General features: G+C 38.0%; 3 protein-coding genes across 4 annotated transcripts; all 3 read left to right on the top strand.

The window, feature by feature from the left end:
* Positions 1–503: 503 nt before the first annotated feature.
* Positions 504–6,376, top strand: LOC110750470 (DUF21 domain-containing protein At4g14240). Of its 2 annotated transcripts, XM_021950814.2 has the most exons (14): positions 504–945; positions 1,041–1,117; positions 1,319–1,402; positions 1,519–1,632; positions 2,132–2,215; positions 2,343–2,414; positions 2,876–2,943; positions 3,394–3,481; positions 3,610–3,683; positions 3,786–4,011; positions 4,087–4,161; positions 4,265–4,311; positions 5,252–5,333; positions 5,947–6,376. In XM_021950814.2, exons 1-14 carry the CDS (start codon positions 705–707, stop codon positions 5,965–5,967), a joined length of 1,353 nt encoding a protein of 450 aa, XP_021806506.1. In that variant the 5' UTR covers positions 504–704; the 3' UTR covers positions 5,968–6,376. The 2 variants fall into 2 exon arrangements, with proteins under 2 accessions (XP_021806506.1, XP_021806505.1); XM_021950813.2 differs by having other exon boundaries at positions 508–945; positions 3,786–4,161.
* Positions 6,377–10,767: 4,391 nt separating this feature from the next.
* Positions 10,768–14,644, top strand: LOC110750456 (Serinc-domain containing serine and sphingolipid biosynthesis protein). The gene is made up of 6 exons (XM_021950796.2): positions 10,768–11,138; positions 11,576–11,812; positions 12,675–12,786; positions 12,878–13,052; positions 13,748–13,985; positions 14,106–14,644. Exons 1-6 carry the CDS (start codon positions 10,964–10,966, stop codon positions 14,402–14,404), a joined length of 1,236 nt encoding a protein of 411 aa, XP_021806488.1. The 5' UTR covers positions 10,768–10,963; the 3' UTR covers positions 14,405–14,644.
* Positions 14,645–16,110: 1,466 nt separating this feature from the next.
* On the top strand, positions 16,111–19,512 carry LOC110750484 (uncharacterized protein At5g19025). Its single transcript, XM_021950829.2, has 2 exons — positions 16,111–16,967; positions 19,336–19,512. The coding sequence occupies exons 1-2, from the start codon at positions 16,321–16,323 to the stop codon at positions 19,376–19,378; spliced, it is 690 nt and encodes a 229-aa protein (XP_021806521.1). The 5' UTR covers positions 16,111–16,320; the 3' UTR covers positions 19,379–19,512.
* The last annotated feature ends 446 nt before the right edge of the window (positions 19,513–19,958 follow it).

The raw sequence follows: 19,958 nt of genomic DNA, 5'->3' as shown, positions 1-19,958 counted from the left end.
AAATTACAAAAATACCCATGCCCCATCATAAAAAATAACGGAGTTTTGGAATAAGTTGATGGTAGGGGGCAAAGTGGGTCATCAAATTATGGTCAAGGGGGAATGTGGGCCATTTTTAGTTTGGGGGACAAAATGAGATTTGACCGTAATTTCATGGGGCATTGGTGTAAATAAGCCTAAAAAATAAGTGTAAACAAGACAAAACTTAATAATTTACCAATTCTGGCATATATTGTTCATTCCTAATTTGGTCTTCATCGTTTGGGCGTCCTGCAATAAGAAGATAATAAACAAAGGATTAATAAGATGGTAACAATGGTGAGAAAAAAGATCAATTAATTAAAAACAGGACAAAAACCCAACCATTTTTGTTCCATTTTTGTCCCTCCCTCTCTCTCTCTTTTTCCAACTGGAATAGAGAAACCGAAAGGTTAAAAGGTCAAAAGGCGGCAAACTAGAAGCACAAAAAACCTTGTACTAAAAAAAGAAACAGAAAAACTTGTTCCCGATCACGGATTCTAACAAAATCGATAGGATTTTGCCACGTGTCCATCCAATAAAATCACACACCAAATCCAAACTCCCAACTTCAACAAACCTTTCACTCAGTCAGCACTTGGATTCTATCATTCTGGGAGAGAAAGAGAGCGATTGAAGAAGAAGGCGCTACCTGGATCACCAAGAAGAAGAAGCCATAAGCAGCTATGCATCCGATAAATGCGATAATGGTGACTCGGATGCTGACTCGGAACTCGGGCCTCGGATCGGAGGTTGGCAGCATACCCTTCGGATCTGTCTGGTGGTTCGTTTACGCGGGGCTCTCGTGCTTCTTCGTCCTCTTCGCCGGTATAATGTCCGGCCTAACCCTAGGACTCATGTCGCTTGGCCTCGTCGACCTTGAGATTTTACAGCGCAGTGGCTCTCCCACCGAGAAAAAACAAGCAGGTTCGTTTCCGTTTCGGTTCAATTTCGGTTTCGTCTCGCTCGTAAATTGCCGAATTATCGGAGTTATTGACAACTTTGTGTGTTTTTGTGCTCAGCTACTATATTGCCGGTGGTTCAGAAGCAGCATCAGCTGCTCGTCACTTTGCTTCTGTGTAATGCGGCTGCTATGGAAGTAAGTAATTTGATCAGTTGCAGTCTCTCTGGTTCTCAATGCCATTGTTGTTGGATTGAATTTGGTTTTATGATATTGAAATTGATTCTTGATACCAGAATCTGCTAAATGTATCTGATTGAAAGTGAAAAGGTTCAAGATTCAATATGAGTAGTATTCTTATTTATGCCAGCTTTTAACTTTGATATTTGCAATCTGCAGGCTCTTCCTATATATTTGGATAAACTTTTCAATCAGTATGTTGCTATCATCCTCTCCGTGACTTTTGTCCTGTTTTTTGGAGAGGTATGATGTTTTTCCAATTTTTTATTTATGATTTAGCACTTTGGTTTTAACCTTTATACTCACGCATGATGGGTTTGAATTGGAATTTGGTTTTCTGGTTTCCTTTATTCTTCCAGGTTATTCCACAATCAATATGCACTAGATATGGACTCGCTGTTGGTTCCAACTTTGTATGTCTTGTACGAGTTTTGATGGTTCTTTGCTATCCAATTGCTTATCCAATTGGCAAGGTATATTTTCAGGCGGATAGTTGATATTTTCATGAAGTTGATGTGATACCTGCTTTCGATGTTGGTTTTGTAATGTCATCGCTACTCAGTTAGTATATGTGGTGGAGTTTTTATTGCTTAATGTTTATGCTTGCTCTGGCATGATCCTCACTTTAATAAGGACAGGAAACAGAGAAAGGGATACTTTTTTTACATGTTCATCCAAATGATGTAATTGTTTGATCCACCTGAAGAAATTTTGTTCATCTCATCTCGTTTCTCCTTGTAATGGTTAAATAAAACTAGTTTGTCATGCAATTAAGCTCTGATTTATATTAATTCTCACATAATCTGAAAATGGCCTAGCCAAAGGAAAAAAAAACAAAAGAACAGAATTTAATATGCACTAGAAATTGAAAGTTTCTCTTTGATATAACCTTGCCATTCAAATAATGAATTATTGATGATGCTGTTTGATTTGACATCGACTTGTTGACACCAAGAATTTTATGTGTTCCAGATCTTGGACTGTGTTCTGGGACATAATGAAGCATTATTTAGGCGAGCGCAGTTGAAAGCTCTTGTCTCCATCCACAGCCAGGAGGTAAAGTGAATCTCTTCAGAATCAATATGTTATCAGTTGGGTAAAATTCTCTGACTGTGAAACATATAATAACATTTTTACTTGTTTTCTCTTCTTAAAAATTGCAATATGTTATTGTCACATATAGGAGGGCAAGGGTGGTGAACTTACACACGATGAGACAACGATAATTAGTGGAGCACTGGATTTAACTGAAAAGGTACGCATTATAATGGAACTCACATGGTTTTTTGGATGCTTAACTGTTGTGGTTTTCTTGTTTTTGTAATTTCTAGTAATATAGCCATTCAATGTATCAAACAGGAAGCCATTCTTGTTTATTAAACTTCTAATTTAAGTTGAAAATGTCAAAATATATAGAAAAAATTAATTATACTCTTTCCTTTGAGGTGGAATAATCAAGCGATACTTTTCATCTCATTTCCATTTTAAAAGGTGTCTGAATTCTCTTAATCTTAATTTGAGTTAGAGAAATTATTAGCAGCTTTAGGGTGACAAGTTGTGATATTAAATTATTCATTTTGCTTCAGCATGAAATTGTTTCCTCTTAGAAGCTTACTTTGTATTTATTTTTCCTATTTCATTTTTGCTTTTAAATGATATAAATCTTGATACACTTTCTATCATGTAAACTCAACCTATTTATTTATTTATCAACAGACTGCCGAGGAGGCTATGACACCTATTGAGTCAACCTTCTCCTTAGATGTCAATTCAAAGTTGGACTGGTAAGCTTCGCTCCTGAATAAGTCGCATTTACCCTTCTCAGTTAATTGTCTCATTGGTTCCTGTAAGAATCAAATGGGCATTATGCAGCCGACATCCTTTTGCATGTTTCATGATCGTGATCTAAAATAAGCATAGTGTAACAAATGAGAATTAGGATTCAACCTGTAAAGTTGGGAGACACTGTTAATGATGCTCTGGCTCTATTATCTTTCAGAAAGACAACCCATCAACCATTTCTATGTTCAATTTGTCATCTTCTACTAGTAAATTCTACTTAAGATAATCAATAAGTATCCTTTCATATACAACATGCTAGACATGTGATTTGATTGTCTTTCTGTTAGGTTTATTAACTGCTCTATCTATTTGTTTTGCAAGTTTATTTGCAGCTGAAATTGTACAATGAATAGTGTAACTATATTTCTGTTCTTTTCAAATTAATTACTCAGGGAAGCAATGGGGAAAGTTCTTGCTCGGGGACATAGTCGAGTTCCTGTCTATTCTGGGAATTCAAGGAATATTATTGGACTTCTGCTGGTGGGTGTTAGAACTTAAAATCTTTGGAGTCTCATATTATGTATCTATTCTAGATTGTAAACTCACTAAATCTGTGATCTGTAATTCTCGTGTTTTTATCCCCTTATTCTCTTTTGTTTGGGGATTAGGTGAAAAGTCTTCTCACTGTACGACCTGAAACAGAGACCCCAGTCAGTGCTGTTTCCATCCGAAGAATTCCACGGTGTGCTTCAACTTCTTTAAATATGCTAATGTTTTTTCAATTTCTTCAATTCCAGTACTGAGTATGGAATATTAAGTTCTCATGTGTGGGTCGTATTCCCAGAGTTCCTGCAGATATGCCACTCTATGATATATTGAATGAGTTTCAAAAGGGCAGCAGTCATATGGCTGCTGTGGTGAAGTCTAAAGGGAAAAGTAAGGCTCTTCCACCGATTGATGCAGAGAAGGAAGAAGACAACAGAGTCAGTGACACGGACTCCCAACTGACTACTCCTTTGCTATCCAAGCAGGATGGAAAGCCGGACAGTGTCATTGTTGACATACCCAAGGTACCAAGGTCTCCTCATGTCCATAGGGAAACTTTTGCATCCCATGGTGACGGAGCAACTAATGGATTTCCCCAGTTGTCAGAGGATATCGAGGATGGTGAAGTTATTGGTATCATCACCCTGGAAGATGTATTCGAAGAACTCCTGCAGGTAAAGTACATGCAATTAATATTGTCTTCCTTTCAGTTGATGAAAATTGTTCAATTGGCAGCAGACTTTATACTATAGTGATGACTTTGTTGACAAAATGCAGGAGGAGATTGTGGATGAAACTGATGAATATGTTGATGTACATAAAAGGTATCATAGAGTGGCAACTGTAAATATTTGGTTGATATTATGCATAGTCTAAAATATCGATAATATCGACGAAATATCGAGGATATTATCATTTTTTCGGGTCACGGATATTTCGGAACGTATCCATACACATATCGTATAAATATCGATAATATCGATGTCGATAATTTCGCTCACACTTCAGCAATATTTTGTCAAAATATCGCTATAATATTGAAAATATCAAAAATATTGATGTGATGGAAAAAATGAAAAAGAAAACCACAAAGCACACACACAAAGGGGGATTCAAACCCTTGCCATTTCACTCCTCCAACGACTTAACCACCATGTTGCTTATGTTTTTGTGATAATATGCTAAAATATGTATATTTATATTGTTTTGTTTTGAACAATTACATGCAAAACTATTTTGGGGGTTTATCATTTGATGACTACTCTTCACAATACACTTACTCTACACATAGAGATGATGAAGATAGTGAAAAATTTGAACCTCATAAGAACTATGTGTGGTACTAAATAACTCATGTATCTTACCATGCAATGTATAAAGTGTAAAATATTGTAGTAAATCATTATATATAAATGATTATGGTGTGTTTAATCTTCTTTCATTAATTACTACATATTTTCTACACTCACAGTGTTTGTTATCTCACTATATAATCAACTTAAATCAGTTAACCCATCATGCAATGCATTTCCTTCCAATTTTTTGCTATAAACTAATAGATAATTGACTGAATAAACATCCTCCAAAGTTTCAATAAAAATTTTCAAGTTTTTCTTACAATTTCCATGGTTTTTATTCAATTTTTATCGATATCGATAATATTCCTATATTTCCATAGAAATTTCCGTGTTTTTGGACTACCGATATTTTAGACCTTCTATGTATGAGAGTTGCACGAAAGTGTTTTGATCTTCTTCTTTGCAGGATACGTGTTGCTGCAGCTGCAGCTGCTTCATCAGTGGCACGGGCTCCATCAGTTCGGAGGATAACTGCGAACAAAGGACCCGTGAGTGGACAGAATGATTTTCCCATTTTCAATCTGTTATTTTCATTTGTCAGCATGGTAACATAAATTGAGGGGGTGGGGAGGGGGCATCATTGAAGCAACATTTGTGTTTATAATTTAAGTTTGCATGCGGGATGGGTTTTTTTGGCCTTTCTAAATATAATTGCATATCATTCAAGTTTCTCAAAATTAAAAATCCTTACTTTGACTATGTGACAATGGTGCTGCAGTTGATTCCATAAGGAAGTGTAGAGAATGAAACACTTACATAATATGAGATATCGATAGCCACCTCATTCAGGTCATCACAGTAATGCATGCCTACTTTGGAGCATTATGTCTTTTTACTTAACTTAATGATTGATACGGATAGAGACTGATATGACAAGTAAATTTCCTGATTATAATTCCGCTTCATGACTGGCTTGTATCCTCGTTCAAATGTTTGGTTTGCTTATTCTGAACACCTAACTTTGATGATGGCTTCAAATGATGGGGATGGGCTGCTGTTATGCTGTTAAACTTTTTGTCAGTTTTTTCGATACTCAAGTTATGTCTAGTGGTCGAAGCTAACTAATGTACAATCTTCTTGTTGTGATGATGGCCTCGGCAGGCCAAAGTAAGCAAGGACTAGCCCCAAAGATATCTGCTGGTGATTTGTCCTCCACAAGGCTGCAAGGAGCTTCTAGTGAACCACTTCTTCGAAATAAGAGATGATTCATCGGGTTGATTTGTCATATCCTGATCCCTTTGCTCCTCAGGGATGGAAATGGCTTTGACTTCAATCTACCAAGAAGTTTTTCTTATATTTTTTTTTTCTTCCCTTTTTTTCGAGGGTGGGGGGAGAGGCGGGGTTCTACATAGATGGATAGGATATGATTTTATGTTCTTCAGCTCATTGAGCTTGTTAATTTAAACTCTTTTTTGGTTAATATTATATGTTAGGTTCAAGCTGCCTCTTAGGCTGGCTCTACTTTTTGTTTTGTAAAAAACAGTATCTGGAATCGTAAATAAGTTATGTTTTCCAAGAGTTCACAGTATTATTTCCCTTCTACTTACTAATTCACTGAAATATTGAAATGCGAGGGTTACAATGGTTTATTCCATGGCCCAGCTACAAAAAGAAGAAAAAACCAAGAATAGAATTTGTTCCCTTGTTCTAGTTTAGTTTGAATGAAGAGATTTGTTCTATAACAAAAAAAAAAAAAACAGGTCTTGGCATTTTTTATTATGGGATGTGAACTCGAAACCTCCTCCAACAAAATGAAGACCAATGTCAGTAGATGAAATGATCGTGGGGCACAGTTGAGGATTGTATTGATTTTGTTCCAATTGTTGTCATGACTTCCTTTAAATAAATAAATAGAAAAAACAGAAAAAGGGAAAAGAGAAGTCATCCCAGCCGCAGCAGCAGCAGCAGCAATAGATTTTCTTGTTAACTTTTTGTATCAAATTTGAATAGAAAACTCAACAGATCACAAACACATACTTGCCTCGACAGTTGACTTCCCAAATATATCTACAGCTTCATTAAACCCTGTATAGTATTAGTATGTACCCCTCTTCTTCCTGTCACTCATCCCAGCACAGAAGTATGACAGTGCACCTCCACATGATATAAAGCCGTGTCCGCTGCTCCCTCATCAGCCTCGAGCACTTATCCCACGACCGCTGCTTCGGCGTCAGAACAGAGGACATCCGTCCCTTCATGTTCCCGGACTATAGTCCAGTCCAGGCAGAGAGGCACTTGTATTTTGGTTGATAAATTGCTCATGGAACTTGAGCTCAGCTAGCTGCTTTTTTTTTATAGAGAGATAATGGTCAGGCAATATCATCAGAGGGTGGGTTACCAAGTGTTGGCAGCTATTAACATGGAGAGGCCCCGCTGAAACAAAGATGACAAGGCAGACACATCAGCTTTGTCTCCCTCCCTGCTCAAGGACTGGTTTTGGAGCGCTCATATCCTAATCTCAGGGCCAACCCACCTAGGCCTGTCTCTATTATGCGGAGCTGTAATTTGTCCCCACTGTTTATGTATGTATGTATGTGTGCATATGAAGAAGGTTGAAGGATAGATTGACAAAATCCAGTGCTCTGCCAGAATTTCAGGAAGCTTGTGGATGGAATATTCGTTCCAAATTCAAATTTATGAACAACATTAATAAATTTGTACATTTATATTATTATACCATACCTCAAACTTGGATTTTTCATGTATATACATATATATTAAGATATATAGCTCTGCAGATCCAAAATTCATTTCTTAGATAGTTCATTGCACTCAAAACAAGAAGATTATTTTACACAGTAATTAACTTTCTTTCCATATAGAATCTACTATTGAAGACACAAAATTACAGCACACTCAGTCAGCAGTAACAACTAATTTACCTTTCCCTTTCCCTTACACTGCAAACTAGGTATCTCTCTTTCTCTCTCTCTCTCTCTCTCTCTCTCTCTCTCAATCAGACATGCTTCTTAATTCACAGCAAGCACCTGGCTATATAAATATATCTCAAATTAATATTCATACATCATGGGACTGCATGGGTCTCATGGACCCACAAATTTAATCTCACCACCTAAATAAAGACATGATCTTCTGATCGATGCACGACCTTCTGGCAGCAGTTCCATCTTCAGCAGGCACGCATGCATGGACTGATTAGCACCTCAAACTTGTTACGTATACGATGAAATGTCGATAATCATAAGAAAAAAATTAGGGTTCTAAAATCATGGAAGGAAGGTGAGAAAAATGGATGCCACAAATCAAATCAAGAGTACTTGTGGCAACCAAGAAGCATAGAAATGCAGACCCTTGTAATATAAAGCTTCCCTCTCTGTTGCCTCACCATTCTCTTCCACTTGGCAATTCTCCTACCCAAGTTTCCCATAGCTTGCTGCTATCTCTTAGCTACTTCCACTAATTATAATTATATTTATATTGGGGTCAAATATATCTCAGGTGCATGCCTTGTCTTGGCATTTATCTGCAAGCCAGATATCTTATATCCACATGAAGACTACAGCTTCAACCTTCATGGCCTTCCATGCTTATAGTCACTGGGTCCACTTGTATCTTCACACCACCTCAATGTCACGTGCTTTCTACAACTCTATCTCTACCTCTAAATCCGCCTTAAACGTCTTAATCAGATAAACTTTGCCTGCCATTAATTCATAGTTGCCCCTCTTCAACTTCAAAGTAGTTTAAAGTACTTATAACATGGACTTTATTTTCTATTATTCATGTTGCAATTAACCCCACGTTATTATCCTGCCTTGGACAGCCTCATGTGAGTGGAAATTTTGAACACGACTTGGAAACAATAATATAAGTAATTATTTTGATTATTATAAATGGGTTATGTTTATTATTTTATGTTACGCATGTAATAATCGTATCATATTCACATGTGATTCTATTTATACCCTAAACACGGTCGAAAACACGACACGCGCGAACACGAATTGTCACCTCTACCTACGGGAGTTTCCTTATAAGTATCTCTCTTCTTTGGGCCAATTTTGGTGACTCCTCCTGTGGCTAAGTCCCAAGTGGCTTCCAAAAGGCCAAGACTGTGACAGAGTGCTTGCTTTGCCAAGCCCCCCCAAGAACATCACAATCGCATTTCCCATTCCACGTGTCTAATCATGTCTCACTGCCCTGTTAAAGATTGGCAAATCAAACTGTTCACAAACCTTATCTCCAAGCAGAAGGCATCAAGGATAAGATATCTTTAAGTCTAGCACTATCCTTGTGGACCTGAGTGAAAATAATCCGCTAATGTCCAGCTAACTTGGCTCCAAACCAGATAGGCCCTATGAACAGGCTCAATGAGAGGGTCATGACTCATGCAGACACTTGTAGCAGATGAGGCGGAGCTTGGGGACACCGTTAGAAAGCCAGTGGTTTGTTGAGCTACTTTACTTTAAGAGATTAGAAAGAGGAAAAATCCAATGCTGGTGGGGGGTGCATTTTGTTGGGTCTTTGGGGAAGTTGCAATAATTAAGGTGGGAAGTGAAGTGAAGTGTGTTCTTTTGATTTTAAGTTTTGGGGATGTGACTAACTGAAACACCACAATCACAAAACATTCCCTTTCAAGAAACACAGCCCGCAAAGAGCTGCGTTTTAAATTAGTGTGAAAGAGAGAAAAAAAAGGTTTATCTACAAAAAGATGGTGACAGCCAGGTGGGTTCATGTTTTGCGACTCTTCAGCTACAGTTGAGAGAGATGTCGTGGTGGAGCATGTAGATTGTAATGACTTCTTTGGCAAATGGCAACCATCTCCAAGGAGAAAAACTGTACTTTTGGCTGGTGGGTGCGTGTACTCATAGGAGAGGTTAATGGAGAAAAACTTGGGTCGAGACTTCTGTTCAATGGCGCGCGATACTTGTCATTCAATTTGTCTCATGACGTGAAAGTCTTCTTTGGAGTTTTTCTCCATGTAACTTGATACAACTTACTTGTCCTGGGCGAACTCCTTGTATAAAGTTCATGTTGTCTTTTGGAGCCAGGTCTAATAAAGGAGAAGAACTAACAGGAATACCTGTAACGTTATTCTAAATCTATTATACATTTCCATGTTGAAAAGTGGCAATTGGCTCGGGATAGCACTATCCCACAGTGGTATCCCTGATCCCCAGTATAAGTAAGTTTTTCCCCTAAGAGCATTTCCAGCAGGAGGGACTAGCCCCGGCAAGAAGCACCCTAGGCCCCCAATCCCGTTTCCAGCTGCCAAGGGCTTCACGGCCCAAGGCAAGACTTGCCTGGGCTGCTGCCTGGGCAAGATGACTTAATGCTAACGTCAGTAGTCAATTTAAATAACGAAAAAATTGAAAAAAAAGGAAAAAGAATACCAAAAATTTCAGATTTTTTTTAATTTTATAAATACCTAGCCATATTCTTCACTTCCCACACCAAAACTCTATACAAATTCTTCTTCTCATATCTCATGTGAATAGTAGTTGTCATTGAGTTGCCATGCCAATGGGTGGAAAATCAACAACAAAATTGCTAGGGCAGGCTATTCATATGAATAGTAACAATTATTGACTCTCTTTACCTTTTGCCATGATAAATGGGTGAAAATGATCTAATAGAGGTGGGAAGAGCTGCTGTGGTGTTTTTTTTCTTTTGCTCCTAGTTTTATAATCGTCGAGGAAAAATTAGAAAATTCAAACAAAAATACTGGGGTGGGTCATTAACAATTTTGTTAATTTTGTTCTGTTTTGGTGTGTCTTGGGTGCAAGTATAATCACTTTTTGGTTTGGGCCAACACGATGAACATCGAAAAGTTCTTTGGGTCCAGGCTAACAAAAGCAAAGCATGAGCCCATAAAATCTGATAAAATCAGAAGCAAATTGACTTTTATGCCTTCGTATATTCCATCTAATCATGGGGGGGGGGGGGGGGGGGGGGGGGAAGACCCGAGCGGCCAATGAGCATTAAAATTTGAAATTACGTGCGCGAATACGCGAGATAACAACGAGGAAGGAAAACAAAACCAGTTAATAGCCCACAAGCTACCTACCAGTCCTACACCGCTCTTACCCTTCAACGCCTTCAACGCCTTCCCAGTTAATAGCCCAGAATTTTCAAGAACAGAACAGTAGGCCCAGAGATGTCGTGCTGCTTGTCTTGCATTGGTGCTTCTACTTGCGGCCTGTGCGGCTCCGTCGCCTCTGGGATTTCCAAGAAATCAGCTAGACTTGCTTATTGTGGTCTCTTCGGCCTTTCCTTGATCGTTTCTTGGATCCTCAGAGAAGTCGGAGCTCCTCTGTTAGAGAAAATCCCATGTGAGTCCCATTCTTCACTGACCCTATTCGATTTTTGAACTAATTTTAATTGGGTACGTGAGAAATGATCAGATTTTGCAGTTTTTAGTGTTGCAGAAGCGTGTTAATTTTTGAATTGCATCCAAGTCTGAATTTTATGAATTGGGTTTCGTTTGTTTAGATTGGTCATGGGGTGCAATTAATTGCCCCTAAATGTCAAGAAATGTGAACTATATAATCGTCTTGATGTTTTGCGTTGTTTTAGATTAAGAATTGGGAAATTCAGTTGCATTTTTCTGATCATAAACTGGCAATGCCATAATTGGAAATCAACACATTCGTTTCCTGATAATCTTAATGAGTATGGCTGAGATTTAGTGGGAAGCTTGTTTCACTGCCCAGAGTATTGTTTGTGACTGTTGCAGATTTGATTTTTGATATCTTTTTGGTATTTACAGGGATAAGCTCTTCTCAGACTCACACCAAGGAGTGGTATCAAATAGAAGCAGTTCTTCGTGTGAGCTTGGGGAATTTCTTGTTTTTCGTCGCATTTGCCCTTATAATGATTGGAGTGAAGGATCAAAATGACAGACGGGATTCCTGGCATCATGGTGGATGGATTGCCAAGATGGTGGTCTGGCTCTTGCTTGTCATTCTCATGTTTTTCCTTCCAGACATCGTCATTACAATCTATGGTTAGTTTGTTTCTCAATTGATTAAATTCAGTTTGAGTCTGATTCATTTCTTTAACCGGGTGCAATTGAGAATGATGTGATCCTGCCTTGTTGATGTGTGTGCTTGAGATGTTCAAAGGAAAAGTAACTACTGGAGTTGTCTTGGCTGTTTTTTGGCATTATGTGAAACAATAATTTGCACGCTGTAGCCCTAATAGCCCTAAAATTTCCCTGGAAAATGTATTCTTTGCAATAGGATAGTAACATGCTTCTTTGAATTTTTTTGGAAATAAGAATGTTCTCTTTTTCAGCCCTTATTTAATAATTAATGCTTTGAATGCTAACGGTTCTCACTCCAGCTAAAATTTCCATCATGCATTTCCTTGGCATATGATAACTAATATGTGTGTTTGAAAATATATAGAAATTTGGATGCTTTTTGAGATTCCTGGCTTTTGTGCTGTTTACTAGGGGATGAATTATTCTTTTTGAGCTGTGGAATATAAATAGGACATATGGGATCTTAGAATCAACCATCTCCTTTCTTTCATTAGTTGACACAGAGTTGATTAATTTCAATTAAAGTAAGGGAAAACTGCTTTCATGGCCTCATTTTTACTACAAGAAATAAAGTCCACCCATCAGACTATTGAGAAAATAACTAGATAGTTGAATATAACAACAAAATCTTTCATTGGTTGGATTTTAGAACTTCAGGGCTTGGCTTGTGGTATAAGATGAATATGCTGATCTTAGATACGATGCAAGGGGCCAACACTTCCACGTTATTGGGCCAGTCATGAATCTGATTCTAATGGATGGTTATCTCCCCACCATTTCTCATCTTTAATAGTAAAATTTATATTGTTCCCTGTGCTTGCAGGTGTCCTTTCAAAATTTGGGGCTGGCTTATTTTTACTCGTTCAAGTGCTTATCTTACTAGACTTTACTCACTCATGGAATGATGCATGGGTGGAGAAAGATGAACAAAAATGGTTGGTTTAAGTACTCATTTATCATTTTCCCTTTCACGTGTTTAATTTGAGTTCTCACTCTATACTCACTCTATAAATGTGTATATTCCAGGTATATTGCCTTGCTTGTTGTATCAATTGTATGCTACCTTGCAGCATTTACGATCTCAGGCATTATGTTCATTTGGTTCAACCCCTCTGGCGAAGACTGTGGCCTTAATATCTTCTTTATTGTCATGACCATGGTTCTTGCATTTTCATTTGCAGTAATTGCATTACACCCTAAGGTAAGGATAAGATGGTCAACTTTGTTCATTTGTATCACATGTTATGTAATATGTCCTGCATGCCCCATTTGTTATCGATCATTAGACTTATTCCTGTAGCTATGTAAATGGCATAGAATTTCAATCCCATGCCTTGCTGATGCTCTTGAAGGAACTTGCTGTGGTTAATAAGGTTAAAGTGATCACAGTACTGCAAATCTAAAAGAATTAATTTTTTTCGTGAAAGAAGTCTGTGACAATGCTGACCTGAGGCAGATCATGCAAACCATTAGAACCTAGTCATAAAGCTCAAAGAATTAGGTGAAATGGATGAGATCTTGGAGTCCCTATAGGTTTAGGGACAGAAATCCACTGAAACATACTGACCACATGGAGAGTTACAAATCATGCGCAATACTAAAATGACTGTGAATTGCATCAAAAGTTGGATTACATAACTGGAATAAAGCATTGCAAGGCTCAATAGCAAGTTTACCTACACTGTTTAAGAACTTTCTCACTTATATTTACTGAAGGGAATGGTCTGGGACTCACAGTGCTTAGTTTTTGAGATGATTCATCATATTTGGTTGTACAATGTAATACTGCTACTGAAAAATTTAAATTGGTCAATATAGTTTCTTTATGGTAGAGAGTGTCACGTTTATACTGAGAATTAACCTGCATAATGATTTTGGCCTGGAAATTTGAAACAGGTTAATGGCAGCCTCCTTCCTGCTTCTGTGATATCTGTTTATAGTGCTTATGTGCTCTACACAGCTCTTTCCAGTGAACCTCGTGGCTATGCTTGCAATGGTCTTCACCATTCCAAAGCAGTCTCTGTAAGTACCCTTCTTCTTGGGATGGCGACGACTGTTCTTTCAGTTTTATACTCTGCACTTCGTGCTGGATCATCCACAACTTTTTTATCACCACCATCTTCACCGAGGGCAGGTACTCAAAACTAATTTTTGTAATCCTTTTTATTCAATGGAAGCAATAAAGATGAATTTGCAATTCATGAAAGCTACTCCTACATATTAAGTACTTCCAAACTTGAACTTTGTGGCACAGGCGCAGCTGAAAAGAAACCTCTTCTCGATGGCAAAGAGTTGGAAGAAGGGAAAGAAACCAAGGAAAAAGAAGCAAAACCTGTTAGTTATTCCTACACTTTTTTCCACCTGATATTTGCCTTGGCTAGCATGTATTCAGCAATGCTTCTTTCGGGTTGGACCAACTCATCGGAGAGTTCAGATCTGATAGACGTTGGTTGGACATCGGTTTGGGTCCGAATCTGCACAGAATGGGTTACTGCTGGACTATATGTTTGGTCCCTTGTGGCTCCTTTTCTTTTCCCTGATCGTGAGTTCTAGGTTCCTCCCTCTCTTTGTTTCTGAGGTTCCCAGAACTGTCAATATCTTAATCATGTAATTATCTTATGAGCTTTCTAGATAGTCATTGGTGGGGGTCTGAAGTAAAGTTTAGTTTGAGCTTGGCGGAGTGATATCAATATGTGATAGAAATTTCAAGGTGTTTAAGGCATGTTTTGTAGCATATATGGAAGAAACATTGCAATAGAATCAGATGTACATCTTAAATTTGTTCTGTTGAAAGCTCTTTCTGCCTTGTAGAATTAAAGTTCTCTCTATCATGGCATCAATAGACTGATCGAAATTATGTCGACCAAATGAACCTGGCCCTTCAAATTTATTTAATTATTTATTATGTTTAATATAGAATTAAATATTCTGATTGAATGGATCAAGTCTTTTTCTTACATTAATTTTTGGTGGAAAATCAGTTTGGTTGGACATGAATTTGTCTGATGTATCCAATTTTTTCTTTGTTATTTTATATGAGATATGTATTAAATATTTTAAGTGGTTAGGGAATGAAATTACCAACTACTATTATACAACAAACTAATATTCGTGGGTTTCAAAACTAAAACTCTGATACCATATTATTTAATTTCACCACCAAAATACATTCTACCAAAAACTGAGCAAATTGGCTGCCAACTGAGAGTCGGTCACGAGAATCCAATGTATAAAAATAAAAAATAAAAACACTTGGAGGTATGCTACGGTTAATTGTTTATGCACTCGTGCGTAATTTTACAAATAATTTCTAACTGTTGATGCATGTGAAGTTCTTAGTAATTGTGAGATTTCGTCACATGCACACGTGAACAACTGAGGGTAGCAAAAATCAAGAAAACCTAGCAACAAATAGAAATCTGGACTGTCAATATGATTCATACATGGACCACCCAACTTCTCTCTTTATTTTCTGATTCCTTTTCTTTACTTTCTCAGCTAAAGTTATGGACCATATATCAATGGAGCAGAACAATCAGCTACCCTTTTTCTTTTCTTTTGTTGATAAAACTTTCAAACAAATTGTTGGTCCATTTATTTGTTTTTGTTAGGCTGGCTACAAGAGCATTGCTCTATCATGTACAACGTTAACGTTTTATACTTTGCTTGTGGTTATAAATCCTCAAACAAAAAGCCAAATTTGGTTCTCACTTTTAATTCGTTTTTATTAGTCTCAGACTCTTAGTCCACCATCAGTTCATGTCGGCATTGAAAACTAAAACATAGTCAATGAGGTTAGGCACCAAAAACAGCTTTATAGGTTGAAATAAGTAAAATGTCTAGACACAAGGGTGAGCCTTACCCAAACCAAACCTCTCATTTTCTTCTGTTTTTGTTTATTTTCTCAAACTAGTTACTAAATTTTTCGTGAGTTAAACTCATTATCCAAATTAATTAGCTTTGATCTATTGTCAAGAAAATAGATGCAATTCGTTTGAATCTCGAGTTTTAACACGTGATTCTTATTCGAATATCAAAATATTATGTTACGTCAAGCGAACTGAAAAGTCACGTGTAATTTAGATTTAGATATTAAACCGCTAAACCCTTACTAAACAAGATTTTCAATTAAGTATTCCTTATTAAACTAATTACTTATAGGAAATTTATAAATACATTATGAAAAGGAAAAAGGAATATACTTTTTACATAGTTAACGCAACAAGGTTTGGAGGTTCTTGCTATACTCGCTCCAAAAGGCGCGTGAACGGAGGAGCCCTCCGTCACCAGCAGCAGCCTTCTTCTCCCCTTACTCCCCTCCCCCCATCATTTCCCCAAAGGCCGAAATTCATACATACAAAACACAATGCCTCATTTTAATTCTAAATAAATAAATAAATAAAAATTCAGTAAATAAATAAATAAATTTGGAAAAAAAGAGAGAAACCCCCGTTCTGCGTTTCTCTAACATGCGCCACATGCTATTCGCCACCATCACCACCACCATGCCCTCCTCAGCCGCCGCCACGTCATCGTCCTCCCCAACCCCCAAACCCAAATCCTCAAACCCTAACCCTAACGGAAACCCTAATTGCACCCTCCTCTGCAAGCACTCGCCTTCTGCAACCCTCGACCTCCTAATCCTCATCCTCGTCCTCTTCTCCGGGACCTTCCTCATCACCTCCTACTTCTCCTACATCTTCAATTCCCTCTCTCTCCTCCTCTCTCACTCTAGCATTCACCTCCACCACATTCCGGTCCCTTATGTCGTCGGCTTCGTCGCTTTTTTTGCCGTCGCGCTGTTCATAGTCGAGTTTTGCTGTGGCACTAGATCGAGAAAGTGCGACAGGCCTGGGTGCAAGGGTTTGAAGAAAGCCATGGAATTCGATTTGCAATTGCAGACCGAGGAGTGTGTGAAGACCGGGTCGAAAGATATCGATAAGCTGCCGTGGAAGGGCGGGAGCGAGGGCAATCCCGATTACGAGTGTCTCAGGTCTGAGCTGAGGAAGATGGCGGCCCCCAATGGCCGCGCCGTTCTGCTGTTTCGGGCGCGATGCGGGTGCCCCGTGGCCAAGCTCGAAGGTTGGGGTCCCAAGCGAGGGCGCCGGCATAAGAAGTGAGTTTTCAGATTTTCATGGAAATGTTAATTTTTGTTGGTATATCATGTGTTTTCTTGATTTATATTGTTCTTTCATGCTCTTTGTCATGCATGCATTTGGTTGCTTCTTCGATTATATGGATTTGAAATTGGATTGAGTACATGTTTTGTTTGTATTGATCTGGGTAGGTTTCAATTTGGAGTGGAAAAGTGTTTATATATGCAACTTAATGGATGCTATGAATTGAACATTTGAACTTTAAAGGGGTTGCTTAATTTTTTGGAAATTCGTATAAAATGTTTACAAGGTATTGCCAGGTCTCTTGACTTCCAAAGGGCTGTAGAGGTAGAGATTAGATAGATATCCATGCATGAACCTTGATCTCATTATTCGGAGCTGGTCGCAGACTCTATGCTCTGGTTACCTGTTTATAGTCATCTGCAGGACTTTAATATGTAGGTCTGACTCCAACTCCAAGTTTGATATCTCTCATATAATATCTTCAAGAAGTCATGTGATCCATATGGATTATGCTTCATTGATGACAGCAAGTCCATATTGTAAAAGGTAGAACACTGGGTTTTTCAGAAGCAGGACTCTTTCTGTGTCGCCAGATTTTGCTTTTAGTGACTTTTTCATCATTCATCCACCACTGAAACAATAAACTACAGATAATGTGTCTTTTCATTTTGTATCTCTGGCTAGATTTGTTTTGTAGCTATGGCATATTGGATCTGGAATTTCCAAACAATCTAGGCTAGAATAATGTTTTGTTTGCTCAGTGGAGCCTGAATTATCTGGGAGTTCAATAGTGTATGTTGCATATATGAGTCCAGTTTGACATATATCTTTGGTTGTTTTTTTTTTTTTTGGTCTGATATATCTCTGGTAGTGCACTGTTAGATTTATGCTTGTGTTTAGATTTATCTGTGTAAATAGCATGCACATGTGATTATTAAACAGGAGAGTACTCCCTAGTAGAGATAAGCAATCTGGGCTAGTACTGTACGAGTATGGTACCGACATGACATGTTTCAAACAAGTTTGGTACAATACGGCATCACCCGTCTAATGGCTTGTATTATGATCTATGCCAAACACGACCTTGATGAGGCCCTAAAAGAAGTGAAGGGGCATGATTAAGGCACCACGCAACTATGACACGAACACGATTAAAGCACTGCATGAGCATGACATGATTTAGTCGTCCCAAGCACCAAAGAAAGCACAAATGGGCCAGATTTAATGACAGCCCATTTTACCCTTCTACTCCATAAGTATTAGGGAGAGAATTGGGGTTTGGATCAGTAGTATTTGAGCTCAATAAGTTAGGGGTCTGTCTCTAAGTCCATAAACCAGACATCAACCTCAGTGGTGCAGAAGGTAGATTATCTTACGATTGGTGTGGGAAGCTTTTAATCAGAATTTGAAGAAGCTTTTGTATGATCTTGGTAGACAAACTGGAGCAGAACATGGTTCTATATGATTTTTCTCCACAAAATTAGTATATACACAAACCTGAGTCCTTGGTATAAACTAATAGGATTAGGATGATGATATGATGATTGAGTTCTCCTTTTCAAAAATGATATGGTGATTTAAGTTCTTGTATTTGTCTTGATGTTTGTTGGGTACTTCATTTTATTGTTGTAGCATGATGGGGCATCCCAGTTTATAGTACCCAGCCATTGCAGGTTCTAGATCTATCTGACCAGCCATTAGTATTGTGTAAGAAGGTAACCCCCCATAAGAGGCCTTCACTAATGTATTCGCTGTTTGGGGAAGAGAGTAGTTTGGTCTGTTTTCTAGAACCTTACCTACAATGCAGCTGTCGAATGAGAGCAGGAGTGGTAGTGCAAGGCAATAGTGAGAAACCAGCAATATAGTTTAGCAAGAACCTGTAGGCTCCTAGGGTTCAATTTTCTTTGTCCTTATTCAGGATGGGTCCACTTTAAGGGTGTCCTTTGGGCTGCATTTCTGGTTCAATTCAGTTCTAAATCCTAGAAAGATTTTGACAATTAGCTTGATGACTGTGCTAATTTCGTTTTTAGTTTTGTCATTGGTTAGTTCATTGTGTTTCTTGATTAAATTTCAGTTATTTGCAGCTTGTTTCACTTTATCATTAGAAGATAGTGCCCTAAGCCACCCCCTCCCTCAGTAGGTATCAAATGTATTTGTTGGGTTGTTGAACTATTATTTTCTTTGCAGGCGAACTCATTGCTTTTGTAGGCTGGTATTGTTTGTGTCTTAACTATTGTATGACCCAACCTTGAAAGTGTTATCGACGATTTACTTGGAATTGCAACCGTGCAAGCTATCCATGGCTGCATCTGCATTGTTTAAGGTTGAGGACGATTATAATCTAAACTCCCTCTGGTCTTGCAGGGCTCTTGCCAGTATGGTTCCTAATGGAGGAGACAATCGCTGATTGTTCGGGATGCTTTCGCCACCAGAGCTCCCTTTACATGTTCTATCATTTACCTGTTAGATTATAGATGTTCTTTTTTTTCTTTTTGTCTGTACTTCACCCTCAATCGAAACAATTCTTTTTCTTTGAGCATATATTCTGGTGGCGCATACGCATATGTCTGAAACAAACTTGTCTAGAGAAGCATCATTTCGAGCGAGTTCTCACATTTGGAAGGATATAACAAATTTAATGAGAATAAATATATGAAATGTCAATTGGATATTTATTTGACGTTAAATCTATCATCCTCTCTACCATGCTTGCCGAGCTAAATGGTTTTGAACTTTTGTATAATCATTTACCTTTTAGAATCGAGATGAGTTGCACACATGGGCTTAGCTAATGAGTTGGCTAGAGCGGATGTGCTTCTCACTCTGCACCCAAGTTCGAATCCCCCTCCCCTATAGTTTAGATTAGATTAAAGTATAATATTATTTATATGAAAAAGAAATAATAATAAAGAATCGAGATGATTATATTAGTTAGATTAGTTAGAAATAATAATAGTTTAGATTAGTTAGGGCATTGAGTTTGCCCC

Source organism: Prunus avium, chromosome 1 (genome assembly GCF_965620075.1).
Source record: "Prunus avium chromosome 1, drPruAviu1.hap1.1, whole genome shotgun sequence".
NCBI classification, from domain to species: domain Eukaryota; kingdom Viridiplantae; phylum Streptophyta; class Magnoliopsida; order Rosales; family Rosaceae; genus Prunus; species Prunus avium.
The sequence above is the reverse complement of the archived record's forward strand: the minus strand, read 5'-3'. Positions and strand labels throughout refer to the sequence as shown.